This window comes from Ictalurus punctatus, chromosome 6 (assembly GCF_001660625.3).
Source record: "Ictalurus punctatus breed USDA103 chromosome 6, Coco_2.0, whole genome shotgun sequence".
Lineage (NCBI taxonomy): Eukaryota > Metazoa > Chordata > Actinopteri > Siluriformes > Ictaluridae > Ictalurus > Ictalurus punctatus.
Window position 1 is genome coordinate 6,468,825 of NC_030421.2, and position 20,551 is coordinate 6,489,375.

The 20,551-nt window shown below is 40.3% G+C and overlaps 1 protein-coding gene across 5 annotated transcripts in view; it reads right to left on the minus strand.

The window, feature by feature from the left end:
• Positions 1–20,551, minus strand: part of map2 (microtubule-associated protein 2) — a 127,986-nt gene that overhangs the window by 22,826 nt on the left and 84,609 nt on the right. For 4 of the 5 annotated variants that reach the window (XM_053680750.1, XM_053680754.1, XM_053680751.1 and 1 more), the window contains 3 exons: positions 12,501–12,605; positions 7,337–7,411; positions 1,033–1,302 (listed from right to left, as the gene is read on the minus strand). In XM_053680750.1, coding sequence (XP_053536725.1) covers positions 1,033–1,302; positions 7,337–7,411; positions 12,501–12,605 — 450 coding nt within the window. Of the gene's footprint in view, positions 1–1,032; positions 1,303–3,316; positions 3,533–7,336; positions 7,412–12,500; positions 12,606–20,551 lie in introns of all 5 variants that reach the window. The other variant, XM_053680752.1, reaches the window with a different exon arrangement.

A 20,551-nucleotide genomic window follows, 5' to 3' on the forward strand; every position in this document is an offset into this window, starting at 1 on the left:
AAGGTGAAGGCATGGATGTGAGCAGACCAACATGCAAAATGCTGGATAGATGAGATCCACACAATGAGGATGAAATTTCCAAGAACACCTCATCTGTATATCACAGATAAGATGGATTTAATAATGTTTGGTAAAGATATATATATATATATCCCCATTAGACATTAACACTGTATTTAAACATTCTGAACATAGGTTCCCGAAAGCATTAGAGTGTTAAAAGTTATTACAATTGATAGAGATGGATTTTAACGCAGTATCCACTCGGCCAATATAAAAAGAAGTATTATATTATAAATTAAATATTTTTAGCTGTTTGTTTGATGAATGTTCTATTCCTTGTACAACATATCAGTAGACCAAATCTTTTTTCTTTTTTCCCAGTGGTTTACAGGTAAAACATGAGGTGAACATGATAAAAAAATAATACATATGTACATTTCACATTTGGTAGTAAAACAAATGACATGACTGTGCTTGATATTGCAAAATTAAAAGCAGACAACAGTTTAAAAAAACAAACAAAAAACAACAAAATCATAGGAGTTAAAATTTAAATAACAGAATCGTATACTAAACGAAATAAGTGATTCATCACAGCATGCAGTAAAAGAAAAAGAAAAAATACACTGGCAATGTAGCTGGCAAAAAAAGACACCAAGCAATGGATTACACTTGATGGGTCGATGGGGAAAAAGGTCAGCCTGGCAGCAATAGTACCAACATAAGATTAAGCAATTTGCTTCGAAGAAAGCTTCACCAAAACAAGAAGGAAGCACCTGTACTGATAACGGCAATTCAATAATGAGAAGAAAGAAAGCAAAAGTAAGAAAATTATAAACAAACACAGCTCTGGCCACAGAAGCAGGTCACCATCAAGCCTGTGTTGCCTTGCAGCATCAGCAGAGAAGAGGACAATTTCGAGCCATTCTTCCACATTGCCTTAGCTCATAGCTGTCATAACGCTTTAGCTTTTCTTTCTTGGAAAGGCAGAAAAAAAAACATGCAGGCCACAGAGAAGGGAGGACACACCTTTCTCAGGGCACTCGCCCTTCCCTGCCTCCTCAGTGCTCCCGTTAGGAGCTCCGGGGCCAGCAGTAAGTGCTTGGTCCTCGGCCTGCAGATAGGGCAAAGTCTGCACCCCGACTACCACCTCTGCCTGCTCTAAGAGCTTGGATATGGGTTCTTGCTCAGGCTCCTCCCCACTCCACTGCTCCTCCTCTTCCTCCTGCTCCTCTAAAGCTGCTGCTGCTGCAATGTTCTCATCTTCCTCCGCTGCGGAGAGAGCCTCTATGGTCTCTTCTACTTAATAAAGAGGGGACAAGTGGAAACATCAAGACTACAGACAACACAGACTTGGGTTACAGGGGTTGGAGGAAGTGGGACACTTTCAGCTCTGGGATGGGAATGGAGACACATCAAAATGTTGCATGTGTACTGTTTCAGTTTGGATGTGGCAAAGTTTTCCTTCTGTTTTTGAGTTTAAAATATATAGATTGTTCTTGACACACCCAATAACACTTCAAACATATCAATAACTTCTAATCAGAGACAATACAAAAAGACTCAAACCGCTAGGAAACCACATAATGTGCATGGCATGCATTGTCAAGACAATAGATGTGGCTATTTGTGGTTACAAGTGGTTATTTAGCTTACAACCAATGGTACCATGGGTTTTATATAAAACTCTCAAATGCATTTCATGCTAAAAGTTTAGTGATGCAGAGCGAACGAACTAATATGAAGGATCATTGGAAAGGCATCAACCATATAGAAGGATTGGGTAAAGAACAAGATTAATCCCAACAAAATGTACAATATCTGTTTTTATTGATTTAGTGAACTTAGAACTAGTTTTAGGATAGCCATGATATCCTGAGTTCCCCTGAGTTGGGCTTGAAGGACACATCATACATTTTTGTCTATCACAGCGGAGGGATCAGGGATATAACTTCCAAAAAATGTAAACAATGAAATCTACTAAATTTTCAATGTGGTAGTGTGCTGGAATGAGTCCGACTTGACACTGACCTGTATGTGAAGAGAGTTGTAGGAGGCCTTTTAAGTCAAACACTTTTAGCACTTGTGATCAATGGTACTTATTATAAGTCTGTGACTATTAACATTTTCATTAAACGCCACTAAGAAAAAGTATGAAATAAAAACCACCTCTGACATTAAAACCTTCAACGTGTATGTGAGTAAAGTGAAAGCAATAATCCGTCAGCACTTGTTCATATCTGTGATAGCTTGGCATGTTTTTTAGCATTAGGACGCAACCAGAAGGAGGGGTATAATAATGTCTTAGCTGTCACAGTGAATGAGGGTCTAAGATTCAAAATTGCTGCTTAGAAGAGAAAGTCTGCAGCCTACAGTGTGTTTATGAGTGCTGCCGGGAGTCTGGCAGCACAGGGCACGCTAGGTCAACTCTCAGCAAGATGCGGCAGTGAGACAGAGACAGACAGAGAAATATAGGAGCAAAAAGACATGGGTTCTCTAATGTACGGTCCTTCATTCAGCCAAGAAACTAACAAGAACTGACAAAGCATGCCCTGTCTTTATTGACTGGTGCATTGCAGTAATAGAGTGGAAAAAAATGTGTGCGTGTTTGCATGTTTGTGCCGAACGTAGAAGAGCTGAAAGTCTTCCTGTGATCTACAGCATGTGTACATCAGCAGGGGGAAAGGGAATTGGCTTAGTGATGGGGCAGGGAAATGGACAGATGAGCATGGGCCAGGTGATGGAGACACATACAATCAGACAGACACAAAAGCAGACCCACAAAACAGGCAAAGAACAAAAAAATGCACACCATGCTGGACTGACCTGCTGATGTGGCAAGCCGTTTGGCTCACATTTGGAGCAAGTTTTATTAAAACGAGACGCACAAGTGGTGTCACTAATGTATCAGGCGAGCATGCGAGCGTGTGGGGCTGTTTTACAATATGCAGTTTTTCATTTAGGCAACGCTTGAAAACGAACTAGCCATAAAAGGAAAGCCTGAGCTGGGAGCCAAACGACTTAAGATGAAATGTCCCAAAAAATGCACAGAGAGAAAAGAAAGGGCACGCCGAGGATAAGGAACGCTCCACAGATAGAGCGTGCACAACACAACAGAGACAAAAGAAGGAAGGGAGGGTGGCAGACAAGAGAAAGAGACCAGAGAAAGAGAGAGAGAGAGAGAGAGAGAGAGAGAGAAAGGGAAGACCAAGGTTTGGATAAACATGACCGAAGAGAATTAAAGATAGAAAAGTCAGAGAAGGAAAGGAAGAGAATGGGGGAGGATGGTGGAGAGGAACCATGCGCGGTTCACCTTCAATCTGGCTAAAGGCAGCGGCCTGCCCTGAAGGGCGCGAGCCCGAGAGTGTCCACTCAGGGCTGAATAAGGGGTGGTCATAGTACTCCTCGTCAGAGTAGTAGGGTTCATCCTCGGGCACTGAAACTGAGATGGAGGGGGCGAGGAACTTGCACCTCTCCCGAGAATTTTGGAAGCGGCAGAGAGGCCCAGCCTCCTCCTCATCCCCTACATCTACAAACAGACACAAGGAGAAGGAAATGCAGGGAAATCTGGACACAGAGAGAGACAGAGAGAGGGGGGATATAAAGGAGACAGGAAAGGGTGAACAGAAGGGTGGACAATTCCAGAGTTCGGAAATAATAGAGCATTATGGGAAGAAAAAAGCATTGAGAGAAAGGAAGATGTTGAAAGAGATAGAAAAAGAGGACGAAAGAAAGAGGGCGTGACAAAAGGTTACCGGAAAATGATAGAAGTATACCAATGCATGGGGCAGTAATAGGTGAGTAAAGAGGAGAACCATAGAGATGCTGAAGGTGAGAAGGAGAGAAAGAGCAGGGACAAAGTGAAAGACAGCAGTAAAAAATAGAAAGAGAAAATAGGTATGAAAAATAGGTACTACGTAAAAGGATTGTGAAGAAGTGGCGCACACACGCACAACACCGAAAAACACACATATATTCAAGACGAATGGCAACAAACAGAAATAGCTGCTGTGGAGGCACTGTGTCATTGTCTGAGGCAGGGTCTAATTTAAATCTTGATAAATCAGCCAGGAGAATGGTTAGCTAAAGAATCCAAGTCATAGACCAACAGGTGAGTAAACAAGCTGGGGTAATGTATACTGTATGAACTGCTGTAAGTCAGACAGCATTACCAACAAGTAAATCTGTTGCTGGAAGTCCACCAGGATGCGACCAAAGATGGTTCAGCATGTGGTTAGACTTAAGAGGGAAAATAGTCCTTTGCAGAGTTTGATCACATAGTCCTATACAGCAAAAGGAATCGGAGCATTTAGTAATACTGTAGATACTAAATATACTGGGTCACTCGCCTACCACTGATCATGGGTTTACTTGATCTTGGTATCTATGGACTAATTCACAAATTGGCCCAAGGCATATGCAATCCAAATGCAAAGTGCCACCACCATCATGGGTGGTTGAGGCACAACTGTTCAACTGATCTGCTGGGAACTTGGGGAACCTGGCCACGGGTCTGCAACGAATTACCACACTGCACCTACTGAGATATGGCTTGATCACATGTTTTTACTAGGCCTGGCTACCCAACTAGCCACCACCAAAAGGACTGGGGTCATCATTTGCCCCAGTCTGATGGGTATACCAAATACCAACTTGGGATTTGTCTGAGACAAAAATACATTATAAGGCAGGTTAGACTGCCTCAAAGGCACATGTTCACACAACAGACATAGGCTAGGCTGTCATGTGCCACCAGCCATACCATATTGTGGGCTCTTATTGAACAGGTAGCACTACAACCGATCATGGGATCATTCTATCTTGGTAGCTATGGCCTAATTCATTAAATAGCCTAGGCATATCCAATCAAAAACAAAGTACCACTGCCGTCATAGATGGCTGAGACACATTGTTCCTTCTGTAAGGAACCTGGACAGAGGTCTGCCAGGAATTGAAAAGAAAATATGCATTACAGCACTGCAGCTACTGAGATATGGCCAGGTCAAATGCTTGAACTGGACTCTACCAATGCAACTGGGATCAGCACTTGCCCCCGGTCTGGTGGACATGCCAAATGGCAGTACAGAAGCCAAACAGAATATGCTGCCCTGATGTCCACCTGGACATGCCAACAGAAATTCATTAGGCCAAGAGTGCATTAGGAGAAAGGTATGGAACACATGCATCAACTCCAAAACTGTCTCTGGCATGTGTTTTGGGGGGGCCCTCCTGTTTTCCTCACGCTTGCATTAGTTTTAGCCTCATCTCGCCAGTTTATCACTGTTTGCACATCATGACACATTACTGCACTGCACGTTACTAGTTAACTGACAATAATTAAACATTCCTAGGTGGCTAGTCCCGTTTTATTTTTTCTCAGGTATCCCATTTTCTAGTGTGCTAGTTCCTAGTTTCCACGATTCTTTCTCCTCTGAACCTATTCTAGTTTTTGTCACTGTCTATCCTGTAGTCCATTGCCATGTATCCATAGTCTAACTTAGTCTCTTGTCTATTCTCAAGACTCATTCTCTTTTTGTGCATTTGGCTCGGTTTCACTTTCTGCTCCAGGATTTTTTTTTGTCTCTGCTCTGAACTCAGTCGCCACTTCCATCTTAGTCTCTTCATTTCTCTCTCAGTCTCACCCAGCTAAGTTTGTGACTCTGTTTCAAGCTTGGCCTCTATTCATGTCAAGATCTTCCTCTTTTATGTCTGATTGTCTACGTCAGTGTTTCCATTGGTGCAATCTCGGTATCTGCTTTGCCTCACAGAATCTACCCATTTATCTTTCTTTTCCTGCTTTGGGTCTTCCAAATCAATTCCCCTTGAGCCTATTTCTTGTTGAATGGCTAATTACATCTGAATAACTTGTATGTATGTACTCCTCTAGTGTTCTGTTATGTTTGCACAGTCCTGTAAGGGTTAGTATCCTTGTTTCTCAGGTTCACTGTTTCCTAGTTCCATAGTTTTCTTGATGCCTTGTTAGATTCCAAGGTACAACTGGCAATCCAAGTTCCTAGTCCATTTTGTTACTGTTCTGACTGCTTGTTTGACCTCAAATACGGACTGGATGGACAATGCTTATTGGAAATGCCTGAAAAGAGTTTGAATTCAGTACATCCAATGCCCCTGGCTACCTTATGTTAAGCCAGCAATGCTGCCTTAAAATGTAATCAGTGCATCACAAGAATTAGTGTCCTTTGTATTATTAGTGTCCTTTGTATTATTACTGTATTATATACAGTAGTAATGTACTTTTGAAGACAACAAACAGACATCAATATAATTTCGGATAGCACCAGTAAAGCTTGTGAAGTACCTGAATTCAATGGCTTACATGTTCCCCAGTTCTTCAGTAGCATGTCTGTACCAAGCTGAACTTGTTTTAAACATCAGTTCATCTAATGCAGAGTGCACCAACCCTCTTCCTTGAGATCTTCCTTCCTGCAGGTTTCATCTTCAACCAAAATCTAACGCTTTAGGTGACCAAGAACTTCTTAAAGCAATGTTCAGATGGTCAGGTGGGCATGATTATGGCTGGAGCTAAAGTCTTTAGGAAGGTAGATCTCCAGGAACAGGGTTGGTGACCACTGATCTAATGGAAGAGGTAAAGAAGCTGAGTATTGTACACGCCTCCACTAGTTTGTACACAGTACCATTATAACCACAGAGCAGAAATAGTAGATGCAACCAAAATCAACAACAATAAACAACAAACACACATACAAACAAAGAAACTGATGAGTGCAGGCCCACAACATTAACAGCAACTAGTACATAACATGCAAAAGAAGACTACAAGAACAGCATGAGGTAAAGTTTCCCTAGACTTTAGGATACCAGTGGAATCAGCCTGAATGCCAACAAGATGGCATTAAGGGGGACGGATAAGGGCCGGAGTGAAGGATGGCATCATGCAGGGTGAGAGGGATTCAGGAAGAGTGTACGTAGGAAACGACGTGATGGTGAGAGAAGTAAGAGGTAATGGTGTTGTTTTGATTCGGGCTGTCTGATTTCCTCTAAGATGAAGATAAAGCCAAGCATTTAACACGCCGAGGAGAAGTAAGGAAGAGGAGGAGGTGGCAAAGACAATCCTGCGCCCATTTCTCTTCTAGCATGGGTCTCTCCAGCTCATTCAGAAGTGTGTGTCTCATCATCTGTCCAGCAAGGAATGGTGTTGGTCACTTTTCAAGTAAAAACAAAACCCCTCATGTGGGGCCAATAGTGAACAGGGATGAAGACACATCCAAAACTACAGATGTTTTTCACGCTCACCTTTGCACAAACACTACTACACTTTCCACACACACACATCAGCAGCCGGACATGGACCTACCTTGCTCCAGTGGACCAAAGTGCTCGGCTGCAGGAGATGGAGGTGGAGAAGGTGGCAAATTGGTCGAGTCTTCCACTGCATACACACAGAAAACGAAAGACGAGGATGAGAAATGGATATAATAAATATGAAGAAAAACTGCAACAAATCCACACAGCAACGCTTAGTTCGGATGTGACATCCGAACTGCAGGTCTTCTTTAGCGCTAACGCTCTTTGCTTAATCTCATCCTTTCAATACAGTACAGATGAGCTGTTTCTGCAGATTAAATCCAGCACAGTGAAAGCTCTATTCATCTTCTGAAAACCTTCAGCAACTGTTATCCAAAAACAGCTCACGAACATAAGGAATAAATCACAACACCACTTATTTTTATAGGAATAACCAACGACTAGGTGGTGTGAGGCAGCCCTGCACAAAGCAGAGTTATTGTTACCACTCCAACATTGAATACTTTCCAATAACAGCACACTGTGAAGTGTTTTATACCACAGTGATTAGCCAGAGATTACATTTGTTGATTAATTAAAGAATGGGCACACCATACTTTTATTTATTTATAATTATGTTTAATGGCGTGGGATGTCCACAAAACAAGTTAGCTCCTGTTAGCAGCCTTGTTTTTCTCTCTCTCTCTCTCTCTCTCTCTCTCTCTCTCTCTCTCTTCAAGTTAATAAAAACAGCTTGTCATGCTACAGCTGCACAATATAAACACCTCCATCCTGAAGACTTGCACCTGTGGTGGAAAACATCCTGACTGTTACAAAGACCTGACACTGGAGACTCCTTCCATGCATGTACAATAAATGTCTCCATACAGAAAACTTCGCTAGATCAACTATTATACTTTTTTTTGCTTGTTTTAATCTGCCATACAGGTACATGTGAATTAGCTGTTACTATAGAAATAACAACCACAACAGGTGCATTAACATAAACAAATCTAAGTCAGTGTGATAGAAACAAACAGCAGCACAAAAACATAAAACGCCATGACATGGCAGAACCGAGAGCTCTTTTAACTGTAGAGAACCAGACCAGCAGTCAAGTGAGCCTCATTTCTCATTCTCATGCTTGTACTCACTGTGACACAAACACACACACACACACACACAAACACACACAAGGAGGCAGGACAGGTTGTTTGGACCAGTAGACAGGTTGTTCTCTCAACTCCTTAGTCAGCATGCATATACACAGCAGAGTGCTAATGGAAGAGACCAGCTGTCAAAACGGATTTGCCAATCAGCAGGAGGTGAAGCGACAGTTCAGACACCAACACACACACACACACACACACACACACACACACACACACACACACACACACACACACACAGACACTACCTGGTCAGCAAAAAACAGCCACTTATGAAAGAAACTCAGACACACTCGCAGTATCCATAATTTGCTTGCATTCGTGTTGCATTGATGGATTGTTTGTGTAGTAAGGCTGTCTGTATAAACTGCAAATCCCAAACCACTGGCTGACTTGGAGTGATTCAGGACTGATCTTCTGTAATTTAGCTCCTATTTGTTACCCTCCATGTGCAGCAAAGCAAAACCACCAAACAACCAAAGATCTTCCACGGCAAACATGTCAACTTTCAAAGGCAGGGGTTCTCAAATGTTTTGCAGCCAGGGCTCCTTTATTTCATGAACATAATCTACTTATTCAAATATTAGGTTCATTATTTAAATTTTTACAATAAAATGGCAGTTTACTTTAGTCAAAGTCAGGGTTGCCTCTGAGGGGTTTTTTTTGTTTGTTTAAATAATAATAATTTTAAACAATTTCAATGATTTTTAAAAATCTTTTTAAGACAAAATGAAAATTACCTTCCTGACACCGGAACAAATCCAATTAAATTAAAAATACAACATATTTTTCAGAAGCTATAAGAATTTTTTAAGGATCCATAACAACCCTATATACAGTGTCCTCCAGTAATATTGGCACCCTTGGTAAATATGAGCAAAGAAGGCTGTGGAAAAATTGTCTTTATTGTTTAACCTTTTGATAAAAAAAGAAAATCAGAAAAATACTCTACTCTCATGGATATCAAACAATTGCAAACAGAACACAGGTTTATAAAAAAAAATCTTTGTTAAATATAGGTGTCCAACCATTATTGGCACCCCAAGTATATTCCCATTGATATAAAAAAAAAATTTTGTACACCTGTGTGAACAGGAAATTGTTCAACCATGACTTCCTTTTTCACAGGGGTATAAATATGAGGTAACACACAGGCCAAATTCCCTTAGTCATTCAGAACAATGGGTAAGACCAAGGAATATAGCTGTGCTGTGCGGTAAAAGACTGTTGAGCTTCACAAAATGGGTGTCTTTAAGGAAATAGCACAAGCATTGAAAACGCCCATTTCCACCATCAGGGTAATAATTAAGAAGTTCCAGTCCACTGGAAATGTTATGAATCGACCTGGAATTGGACGTGTGTCTACATCGTCTCAACACACTGTGAAGAGGACGGTTCGAGTGGATAAAAAATCTCCAAGGATCACAGCTGGAGAATTGCAGATGTTAGTTGCGTCTTGGTGTCAAAGTCTCCAAAACTACAATCTGAAGTCACCTACATCACCACAAGTTGTTTGGAAGAAGGGTTTCGAGAAAAAAGCCTCTACTCTCATCCAAAAACAAACTGGAGCGTCTTCAGTGTGCCGACACTACTGGAACTTCAAATGGGATCGGGTTCTACGGTCAGATGAAACCAAAATAGAGCTTTTTGGTAATAAACACCAGAGGTGGTTTTGGCACACACAGAGAGGTAGCCATATGGAAAAGTACCTCATGCCCACGGTTAAATATGGAGGAGGATCTTTAATGTTTTGGGGCTGTTTTTCTGCCAGAGGACCTGGACATTTTGTTAGGATACACAAGGATAGTCCACAAGTGTAGACCACAAAATTTGAAGGATCTGGAGAGATTCTGTATGGAGGAATGGTCTCAGATCCCTTGCCATGTATTCTCCTACCTGAGAAGACTCAGAGCTGTTTTCTTGGCAAACGGAGGTAGCACAAAGTATTGACTAAAAGTAATTGGTGCCAGGAATTGTTGCACACATATATTTAACAAATATATTTTTGTGAATTGTTTTTAACAAAATATCAAAAGGTTAAACAATTTTTCACAGCCTTCTTTGCTTATATTTACCAAGGGTGCCAGTATTAGGTCCGAGTTGACATTATTTATATCTCTATTATTTAGCGTCACAGTTTTGTAGAGGCAGCAGATGCAAGTGCAGATTTTATTGTGGAAAGTACACACATACAACCAAAAACCACAAATGTAAACAGTGGACACTAGGTAAAAACAGGCACACTACGAGCGAGGTTGCGGCATACGTGCCAACACAAATACAACAGCGACAAAAGCCTGGTAGTGAAACACAACAAGACCAGAACTTAAATAGGGGTGCTTATTAGGAGTAACACAGAGCAGGTGCGACAGATCATTGAGACATGTAGGGAGTTGTTGGGTAATGTAGTTCAGCACCTCTTTGTCACCATCATGACATTTAGAAGTTAGAGAAGTTTGAATTAAACCCATATAATAATCGAGGATTTTTATTACAACTGCTGTAATAAAATAAAAACTTAAAAAAAAAAAAAAAAAAAAAAAAACCCAGACTACTTGGATATACTTCACAAACCCCACTTTCAGAACCACTATCCAAGGTTGTTCAAGTTCTTTTCAAGTAGATTTAATAGACGTATTAGCAATAGTCACAATATTGATGACGATTTTTGCAATAAATGCTGAAAGCACTTTTTCCTCAGCATTCAGGAAAACAAGGGAAAACCTTCTATGAGAAACGATGACGGCAAAACACGAAATGTATAAACGCCACCTTTAGCTCAGTTAAGATAACCGTTCTATGAAACCCCACAGCTAGACCTTCTGGAGTCTTCACTTGTGTTCAGATCACAGTGTTCACCTTTTTTAACCAGTCTAGCGTAAGAGCATACTGAATAATCTCTCGCTCTCACTCTCACTGTACGTATACTCCTGCTAGACTTTCTGCTGCTGTTGGTGGTCCCACATAGACACCCTAAAGACCTGTACTTCCCAAAAAAAAAAACCCAGTCTCAACCTTGCTTCAGTGTTTAATCATACTTGGATACTTTCGACTTGCTCTTAAGAATTGCTGCTGTAATCATAAAGACTGTCCTGTGCTCATCTGCTCATACTGAACACCCTTTCAACATACTCTTTCTCCCTTCGACACCTGTATAACGTTACGATTTATTATCCCACTATCCAGTGTCACCCTTTGGAGTCTGGTTCCTCTCAAGGTTTTCTTCTTCATGTCGTGTCACCTCTGAGTCGTTTATTACGGATCTACTCCATATCTTCATCCAGATTCCCGTAACACTGCTTCGTGACGATATCTATAAAAGCTCAATTAAATCCAATAGACTTGGAGGTTCAGCAGTAGAACCAGTATTTGAAGATCACTTTAGATCGACACATTTATACTGGTATCCCCCCCCACCCCCCCAAACTCCACTATATTTCACGCTAAAATAATAGATTTCCGAGGCACGAGTTTTGCAGTTCTTTCACTAGACGGTCTTGAATAAACAAGCACGTTTGTGCCAGATAGATGAGCGTAGATCTTGCTCTTTAAGCAAATCGCATTAGTGTGACAAACCCCGAAATGAAAAGCGTATTCGTCTGAATTTAAAATGAGTAAAGTTAGTCACTGGCAACTGACAGAAAATATTTTAAATATTTAAAGGAAAAATAAATAAATAAGGACAATCATCAAGTTTACTTTTTTTTTTTTTGGAAACACATAAAAAGCAACTGGAACAATATCAAAGGTCAAGAGTGCAAAATAAGTAATAAGTAAAATATATATAAGTAATATATAAGTAATATATTCAAATACATTCATATCCAGAAAAAGAAAGTGTTAATTCATGTTATTTACAGGAAAAAGAAAAATATATAACATATTTGAAGAATAAAGAAGCTCTATGAGGCAGTGTGACAGAAACAGGCCATATCATCTCCAGGAACAGCATATAGTGCAAAACAGATTTTTCCGTATCAAGCACATTGGATTTGAACAAAACCCAGATTTTTGAGGCTGCATGGCTTCGTGTCCATGAGAATGAATCATAGCAGTCCGTCCTACCTGAGGAGAGTCGGACAGCTGTGCCTGGATGGAGCTCCTGCTCTCCCTTCAGTACCGCGACCGCCTCGGCCGTCACCTCCTGCACGATGCGCGCAGACACTTGCTCTGTAAGACACACACACAAGCACGCCCATCGTCATCATCATCATCGTCATCATCATCAGGGTGGTTCAATGGTAGCTGCAATGGTAGCATATATTGTATAACGATTTGCAAACCTGTCATGTATCATAGTTAAAGAGTGGCCTGGATCATGGCTTTGGAGCATGCTCTAATTCCTCCACATCTGGAACATCGGAGATTGGTCATGTTGAACACTACACTTGATTAAAAGAATAAATGACTGAACAGAGAGCTTAAGTATTTATTCATATACTCTTGCTGTATAAGCCAGTTTGATTTGTTTTGCTTTTTAAATGGGTAAAGTGTACATGAAGTTCACAAAAAGTCATGTGTCACCATTTTTATCCTCTTTATAGAACCATCTAGATCACCCCCCGCCACCAAAAATTAAAAATCTCTGATACCATATTGTTACATTACTCATAAACATGTAAAAACACATATAAATAGGTCAAGATTACAATGGGATGGCCTTTCATTCCGACCTTATAGTGCTCTGCAAAACGAAGTGATTGTAACAACAACAACAACAATAACAACAAAAATTCTAAAAGGATTGTGAGAACCTGCATTATAGACGCGGAAGGGATCTACACAGGAGCACAGAAAGCTTCGAAATTAAAAGTGGACATGTATGAAGCTTACAGACCGACTGCTCTGAATCCAATAAAATGTCTTAATGATTCTCAAAGGCTAGAGATTATGCACTTCATAATCTGGCCACTGAATCTCAGACAATATACATGAAGCTCATTCAAGCCTGAGGGTTTTACAAAGTGACCATTTGTTGCTAATTAATATGTCGCTGAGTATTTCAAGGAAATGAGTTCAGACATCACATTACCACAGGATGGAAAACTCATCTAGATGACTGGCAAGAGAACAAGCTGACATAAGCGGGCTCAAAACATTATAGTAGCGCATTGAAAATAATAACAAAGCAACCTCTCATTAGGAGACTAAACAACAAAGTGGATATACAAAGTCTACACACTGCTGTTATAATCACAGAGGGTGTGATTAACCCAAAATAAATCAGAAGATTTTCTACCCTCAATATGACAATACAATGTACACAAATTAAGTGAAAAACATTTTAGAGAAAAATTTTAAAAATTGACTAATTTACTTTGTTGAAGCCCCTTTTGGTGGTATGAATTGTGATATTCAGCATATTGTTACTGGGTCATTTCATCTCAAGTTTGTTGCCGGACCGTTGAATTTTTTTTTGGAGTGATTACCTCAAAATATTGGCATTGCAAAACCACCAGGTTTTTGATTTAAAAAAATATATATATATTTTACTTGGTTTAACTACGACGGTCATCTTTGTGTTATGGCACCCAACAAATTTTAGTTATACATCTGGTTATATATCTTGGACCTACGATGGACCTAGCTCCTTGGAACGAAAATTGATCTCTAGAGCACATTACAAGAGGTATGTGTAGATATATAAACATTTTGCACATTCATGTTCCTTAGACTTAGAACTTAAGTCCAATTATAATACTCAATGTTGCTCACACTTCCATTTTTAAGGGCAATGTATAATGGGAAGGGTTTGAGTCTCAGGCTTCATTTTTTAGGTTGGTAACTAGGTAAGTATAGTGTTCATGGAGAACATTTCAGGTTTGAGACTTCTCTTATTATAATTTTTTTTGGGGGGGGTGAGAAAGTGCACTTTTTAAAAATTCTCCTAACCTTCGAGTTGAACATCTCGAATATTTCGGGTGACAGAGTTGGGTGTAACAAAAGTGAAAAGTACAAAGTAACATGTTGCTGTAATCAAATTACTTTTCCTGATACATTTTAAATGTATGTAATTTGATTACTGTTACTGATGTCAATAAAACGACGTTACTTGAGTTACAAATTTAGCGTTAAGAAAACAATATTAAGTAAAAATTCATTTTTAAAATAAATCAGGTTTTGCCCTGAAGATTTTTTTTCTTCACCCCCGAATAATTCTCCACTCGGAGCGGTTCGTCGATACGAAACCGAACAGTAGTAGAAGAAGACCGCGGTGTTGTAATTTTGCATCTGCAGTGAACGGAGGCGAGACCGATCCGACAGGGTTTACAGGAAAATACGTAGAAATACTCGTGTCTTATTGGTTGACAGCTCTCAATTCTGCCAAAACCTCGCTCACAGACAGTGTGAAGAAAAATGGATTTACAAGTTGTTGTTTTTTTTTTAAACAGTAAAGGGGAAACTGAAACACTAACATCCTCTGATGCTGAGCAGGAAAACAAGGTGTTTAAATGTCTATATGAGTTCCAGTTTACGTGAACATGATATGAGCAGAGCTCAGTTAGAGTTAGAAAAGTTTTAATTTTTATCAGTCTGGTAGTACTAAAAACAATAACAACACCCGAGGCACGTTTTATTATAAATCCAACCTTTTCTGATCATGTCATACATCGACGCGCGCTAAAATTACTGAGAGAACTCTGAGTTTCACTTTGTATTTTTGTAGGTTTGATAGGTTTTGAAAGTAACATGAAAGTAATTAATTAGTAATCTGATTACTTTTTACATGCAGCAATCAGTAATGTAATCAAATTGCAATTTGAAAGTAGCAATTAGTCATCTGTAGTGGATTACTTTTTTTTGAGTAACTTACCAAACACCGGTGGGGGACCAGGTACGAACCTGAAATTTTCACAGAAATAAGTCCTCTATAGTACCATTCTGCTGTAAAAAATTTGGGTTTGAGATTCCACTGGTTACAGAGCTAGGGGTAGTAGAGTCTAAAAAAACAAACCCGCAAAAAAAGTGGTGGGTTTTCAATGCCAACATATAGAGGTACGAGCAACCTGTATTGGATCACTTGAGATGGAATGACCCTACTGTGTATAATGTCTAGGCAGCAATTTCAATTCCGACGTAAAGCCTGTCCCAGTTCAAAAGTAAAAAAGGCAGACAACATAGTGCCTCTTACGTAATGTCATGGTAATATCGTAAACTGATAAAAGCATAGGCGAATATCAGCACATACAGTATATCAGCCTACTCTCACATGTATGCACGGTTCATTTCTATGAATTAGCACTGACTCACTAGTATACAGCTAATTGTTGAGTGAACTGCTGTGTGTTAAGCACTGTAAAGTCTTTTTCTGGTGCATGACATCAAGGCTGTAAAAAATATACTGGTTAAGCACCACTTTATCCTCCCACATTCTCTATGCTATAGAAAGTGCTTTTGTGCTCTTCAGTCATAGCATCTTCCACCCACATCTTATCTCACACACACACACAAAACACATGTAAGCAAAACAAAACAACTAAAACCGCCTACGCAGTACACACACACACTATCAAGACCTCTGCTTAATCACAGTGTGATTCTCTTTAAAAAGATTCTATAGTGTTACAGTATCTTTCATTAATCCCAGATCTCTCCTTTCACCAGAACCAGGCTGTAAAATCCATCTCTGCATGATTCATACACCTCGAAATGCCAGTCAGCGACAGCTAATTTATTTAGCATCACATTTCGCAAACTGTAGGTATCCAACCAGTGCTCAGGCCAGGCTGGCGATATGTGTGGCGTTTTGCTTTGGGGAATAATCGGTGTTCACTAGAACACGGAGAACGTAGAGAACTAGCCATTCCCTAGTACAACACCGAGAGAACTGCTTGCTGTAATTGCACGTCCTCTCACCCACATGCCTGATTTGAAATGTGCTGAGATAGAGACTGAGAGAAGGAAAGAGAGAAGTGGGAGAGATATGGAGGGAGAAAGACAGGAGACAGAGGTGGAATTGGAAGGGAAGAAAGAAATGGGGGGAGAGACAGAGAAAAGAGAAACATACAGAGAGAGAGAGAGAGAGAGAGAGAGAGAGATTACTTGCTCCTTTGGCTTGCCATACTGAGGTTTAGGGCTAGGTGATATAACGATATAATATCGATATCATGATAAATTATTTCACAGTCCGCTTTTCTACGATATATTTTTTAAATTAATTTTTTCAAGTAATTACAAACTGACAGCTGGAAACAGCTGTTGTTATGTTAAATGTTTTTTTTTTTATCTATTTAAATTTTTAAAAAATGTCAATTTTAAATGCGTCATTTAAAAAAAAAATTTCTATCCTTTTTTTTTTTTTTTTAAATAAAAAGTTAAATTAGACATTGATGAAATATCATGGGGCCTCGGTGGCGTTTGCATGTTCTCCCCGTGCTTTGGAGGTTTCCTCTGGGTACTCCGGTTTCCTCCCCTAGTCCAAAGACATGCGCTGTAGGCTGATTGGCATTTCCAAAAATTGTCTGTAGTGTGTGAATGTGTGCGTGCGATTGTGCCCTGCGATGGGTTGGCACCCTGTCCTGGGTGTCCCCCACCTTGTGACCCGTCTTCCCTGAGACAGGCTCCAGGCTCCCCGTGACCTAGAGTAGGATAAGTGGTACGGAAAATGGATGGATGGAAAAAGTATCATCAAACAATTTTACTCTTTTAATGCAAAACTGTATTGCAAAACTCTCCCACATATCACGTTCATAAGGTTTACAAATTTTTGACCAAAATGCCAGAGACGTTCGATACCAAGGTCGCGATTTACACTTTCATCCGAAGCGTCTTACGATTTAACGGTTAAAACAACAATCTGAACTGACATTTTCTCATTCTTTGCAAAGTAGGAATGCCAATACAGCGTGACAAATTCAAACAATTTGCTAGAACGATTCCTCTGACCATTCCTGTGGTCCGATGTTTCTTCAGTTCCTCCACTCACAACTTTTACCTACAGAACAATTAATTCCCATTTACTAAAATGGGAAAAAAAAACCCATATAACCCTGGTTTCATCTTATCCTGCCATATACATCTCTCATATGTATAAGACACGAAAAACAGACACGAAGAAAAATAAAGCTTGGAAGGAAGTAGCACAGATCGTTGGCGCCTCTAGTGAGCGAACGCAGCTATTACAGTATAATCTACCAATAAAGATTATACGAATCCAAGCACATAACATGTATAACAAACAACCAAATTTCACACTGACTAGACTGTTCTTTGATTTGTCTTTAATTAGTCCGCTTTAGACGTTACATATATTGTACGTACTACTGTTTCTCATAGGAAGCAAAAAAAAAAGAGAAGCTAGACAGGCCACGCCCATATGCTATCTCACAAGCTCGCTAGTGTGAATGTAGGGTTTGGAGTCGTGCTCAGCGATCCAACAGCGGGTTTGTGGTGCTTGGATTTGAATTCTTCCTAAACACTCTGATACGAATCCTCATAAACCGTGCTAGGACACAAACGTTTCTAAGAAAACACGATGACATTAATAGATATGTTTATGGAAAGAAACTGTGTGAGAAATGTCAGAAGAATCTTCTGGAAACTAAACATCTTAGCTGAATGAATACATTTGAATATGTCTGTGCAAAAGGGGGGAAAATCGTACCCCGTTCCCTTCCTTTTTTACTCCTTTATATTTTGAATAACGTGAGCAGCCGGGATATTCTAAGCGAGGTTAAGGCGTGGGCGGATGAACCTGATCCTACATCAACGTAACTATCAGCGTCTGCCCACAGACGTCTGGGCACATGTGACAGCTCATCACTGCCTTTGTCGAATGCTTTATTAACGCAGCATTTTTTTTTCCCCCAGTGCAATTTAAACATGAACATTTCACTGAGTATTCCGGTTTGTTCTCTCTGTCTTTACAAATCATTGTTTCTTTTGTTGATCCAAGTCCACCATTTTGTCCAATTTGTGTCTGCCAGACAGGCGGCCGCATTGGGCCAGACGTGTCCGAGTACAACCCCCTCCCCGCGGTCCACCCCCCTCCCCCCTCCCCCCTCCAAGCAAAACGGTCCCGTCTGGCTGAGATACGTTCAGAATACTAATCAGATATTCTTCATACACTCTCACACATACACACACACAAATAATCTGCATGAGGTCACCTCCTTTATGGATCAAGTCTTATCTTAATAACACACACGCACACACATATACACACACACACACACACACACACATTTTATATATATATATATATATATATATATATATATATATATATACATATATATACATACGCAAACACAATATATATATATAAAGCAAGATGTGTCACCTGCTTTTTCGTAATAGCTTTATAAATACGACAAAACAAAAGAACCCTCGTTCATCAGGGCGGCGAGCGTTACATCATTCCGACATGTTCTGAAGAAATTCATAATCAGTCCACATGATATGAAACAAAGTTCTAGTGCATTAACCATGCCTAATACATCACCATTAAGCACAAAGACTCACTTTACTCATGCTCTCCTGACTAGAAATAGAGTAACGTACCATCTGTTATAATGCGACCCTCGCGCCAGATAAAAGACAGAATACCACCAGATTCGTATAAAAGACCCCCCGACTGTGTCAAATCTACTGACTTACCCAGAAGAGAAGCTACTGAGGCACGGCGGTGCATGTACGAGGTCTGAAGAACCCCCCAAAAAAAACAAAAAGCCGACGAGGTGGGGGGATACGGCTACTACACCCGGCACAGAAGAGCGGAGCTGTTGCCACGGCAACGTGCCGCCTAGGCCCGGGACGAGCTCATGCTCTGAGCACGCCTTGGCCGACAGAGCATGTGTGGGTGTGTGCGCGCTCTTGACTCATGTCGTGTGCAGCCTGAGAAACATCCTCTATCATTAACTTTATTACAGGCTTATATTCTCTGCTGTACTAAAAAAAAAAAAAAAAAAAAAAAACACACACACACACACACACACACACACACACTCCATCATAACGACTTCTGCTTGATCCCGAGAGCTGTTTCTCAAACCAGCAATCCTACAGAGCAACGACATGAGCATGCAGTGTCATCGAGTGCTTTCTTGTATTTTCCGTACGCACAGATCGCCCGTGGTCCGCAGGATGACATCACGGACCGAGAAAGTCTTTGAGAATGTCTTGGAAAGTCAGAGAGAATAGCAGCTCCTCAGACAGCGATAAATTTTCACAGCGGGATGCAGAAGGTCGATCCGGCTGGTGCTCAAAAGGCGTGAGACGTTCCGATATAATCACTGCGGTTCAAATCAACAGTTACCGCAGGCTCTGCTATCCAACACTACCCCTCTCTCTCTCTCCCTCTCTCTCTGAATCAGAAACTTAGTTATTCATATTTATCGAATGTACAAGGTGAACAGGACATACACTCTCAAAAGAAAAAAGAAAAAAACAGTACTAGACTGTACATTTCCGTGTTGCCCTTGTCTTTTGTACCTTCAGCTGGAAACATGAATATAGTCCATTATAATTAAATAAATAAATAAATAAATAAATAAAGCCATTTTCACAGAACAAGTGTATACACTCCACTTGGAAACCTGCCCACTGGCCACAATGTCTGTTTGAATTTGGGTTGGCCTCTTGTCAGTCATTTTATAGACACCCCCCCCCCCCCCCCCCCCCATTCAAATTTCCCCTTCAAAGAATTCTGCATGTTTATATGTTGGTTTTCAAGCAGTCGAATGTTGACAATGACAGTTCTTTGCTAATAATGTCAACTCTAGTTGCACCCCTATAAGTTTTGTGGGCCGAGGTTTATGTGCATGGTTGGAAAACATGAGGGCGGGCTCAGTGATTTAAAAAAAGAAAAGCATTTAAATCTTATTCAACTCCATTCATTTAACCCATTCGAGACCTATTTTCACAAATCTTACCTTAAATCTTTTAAAAGTCCCTTTAATGTGCACTGTTTACCTTACTTGGTATATAAAAGGTGTACGTTGAAGCCATCACCCCAAATACAAGCAGTTTTGTACCCTTTTTTTGTCAGGAAGAGCGTACTACTTATTTATACATCATAGGTGGACGCCTCATTCGTTGCCCATTTAAACAAACCACCATCATCATCCAAGTGAAGTCACGTAGTCTTAAGTATCTCTGGAGAGTCGAATCTTACA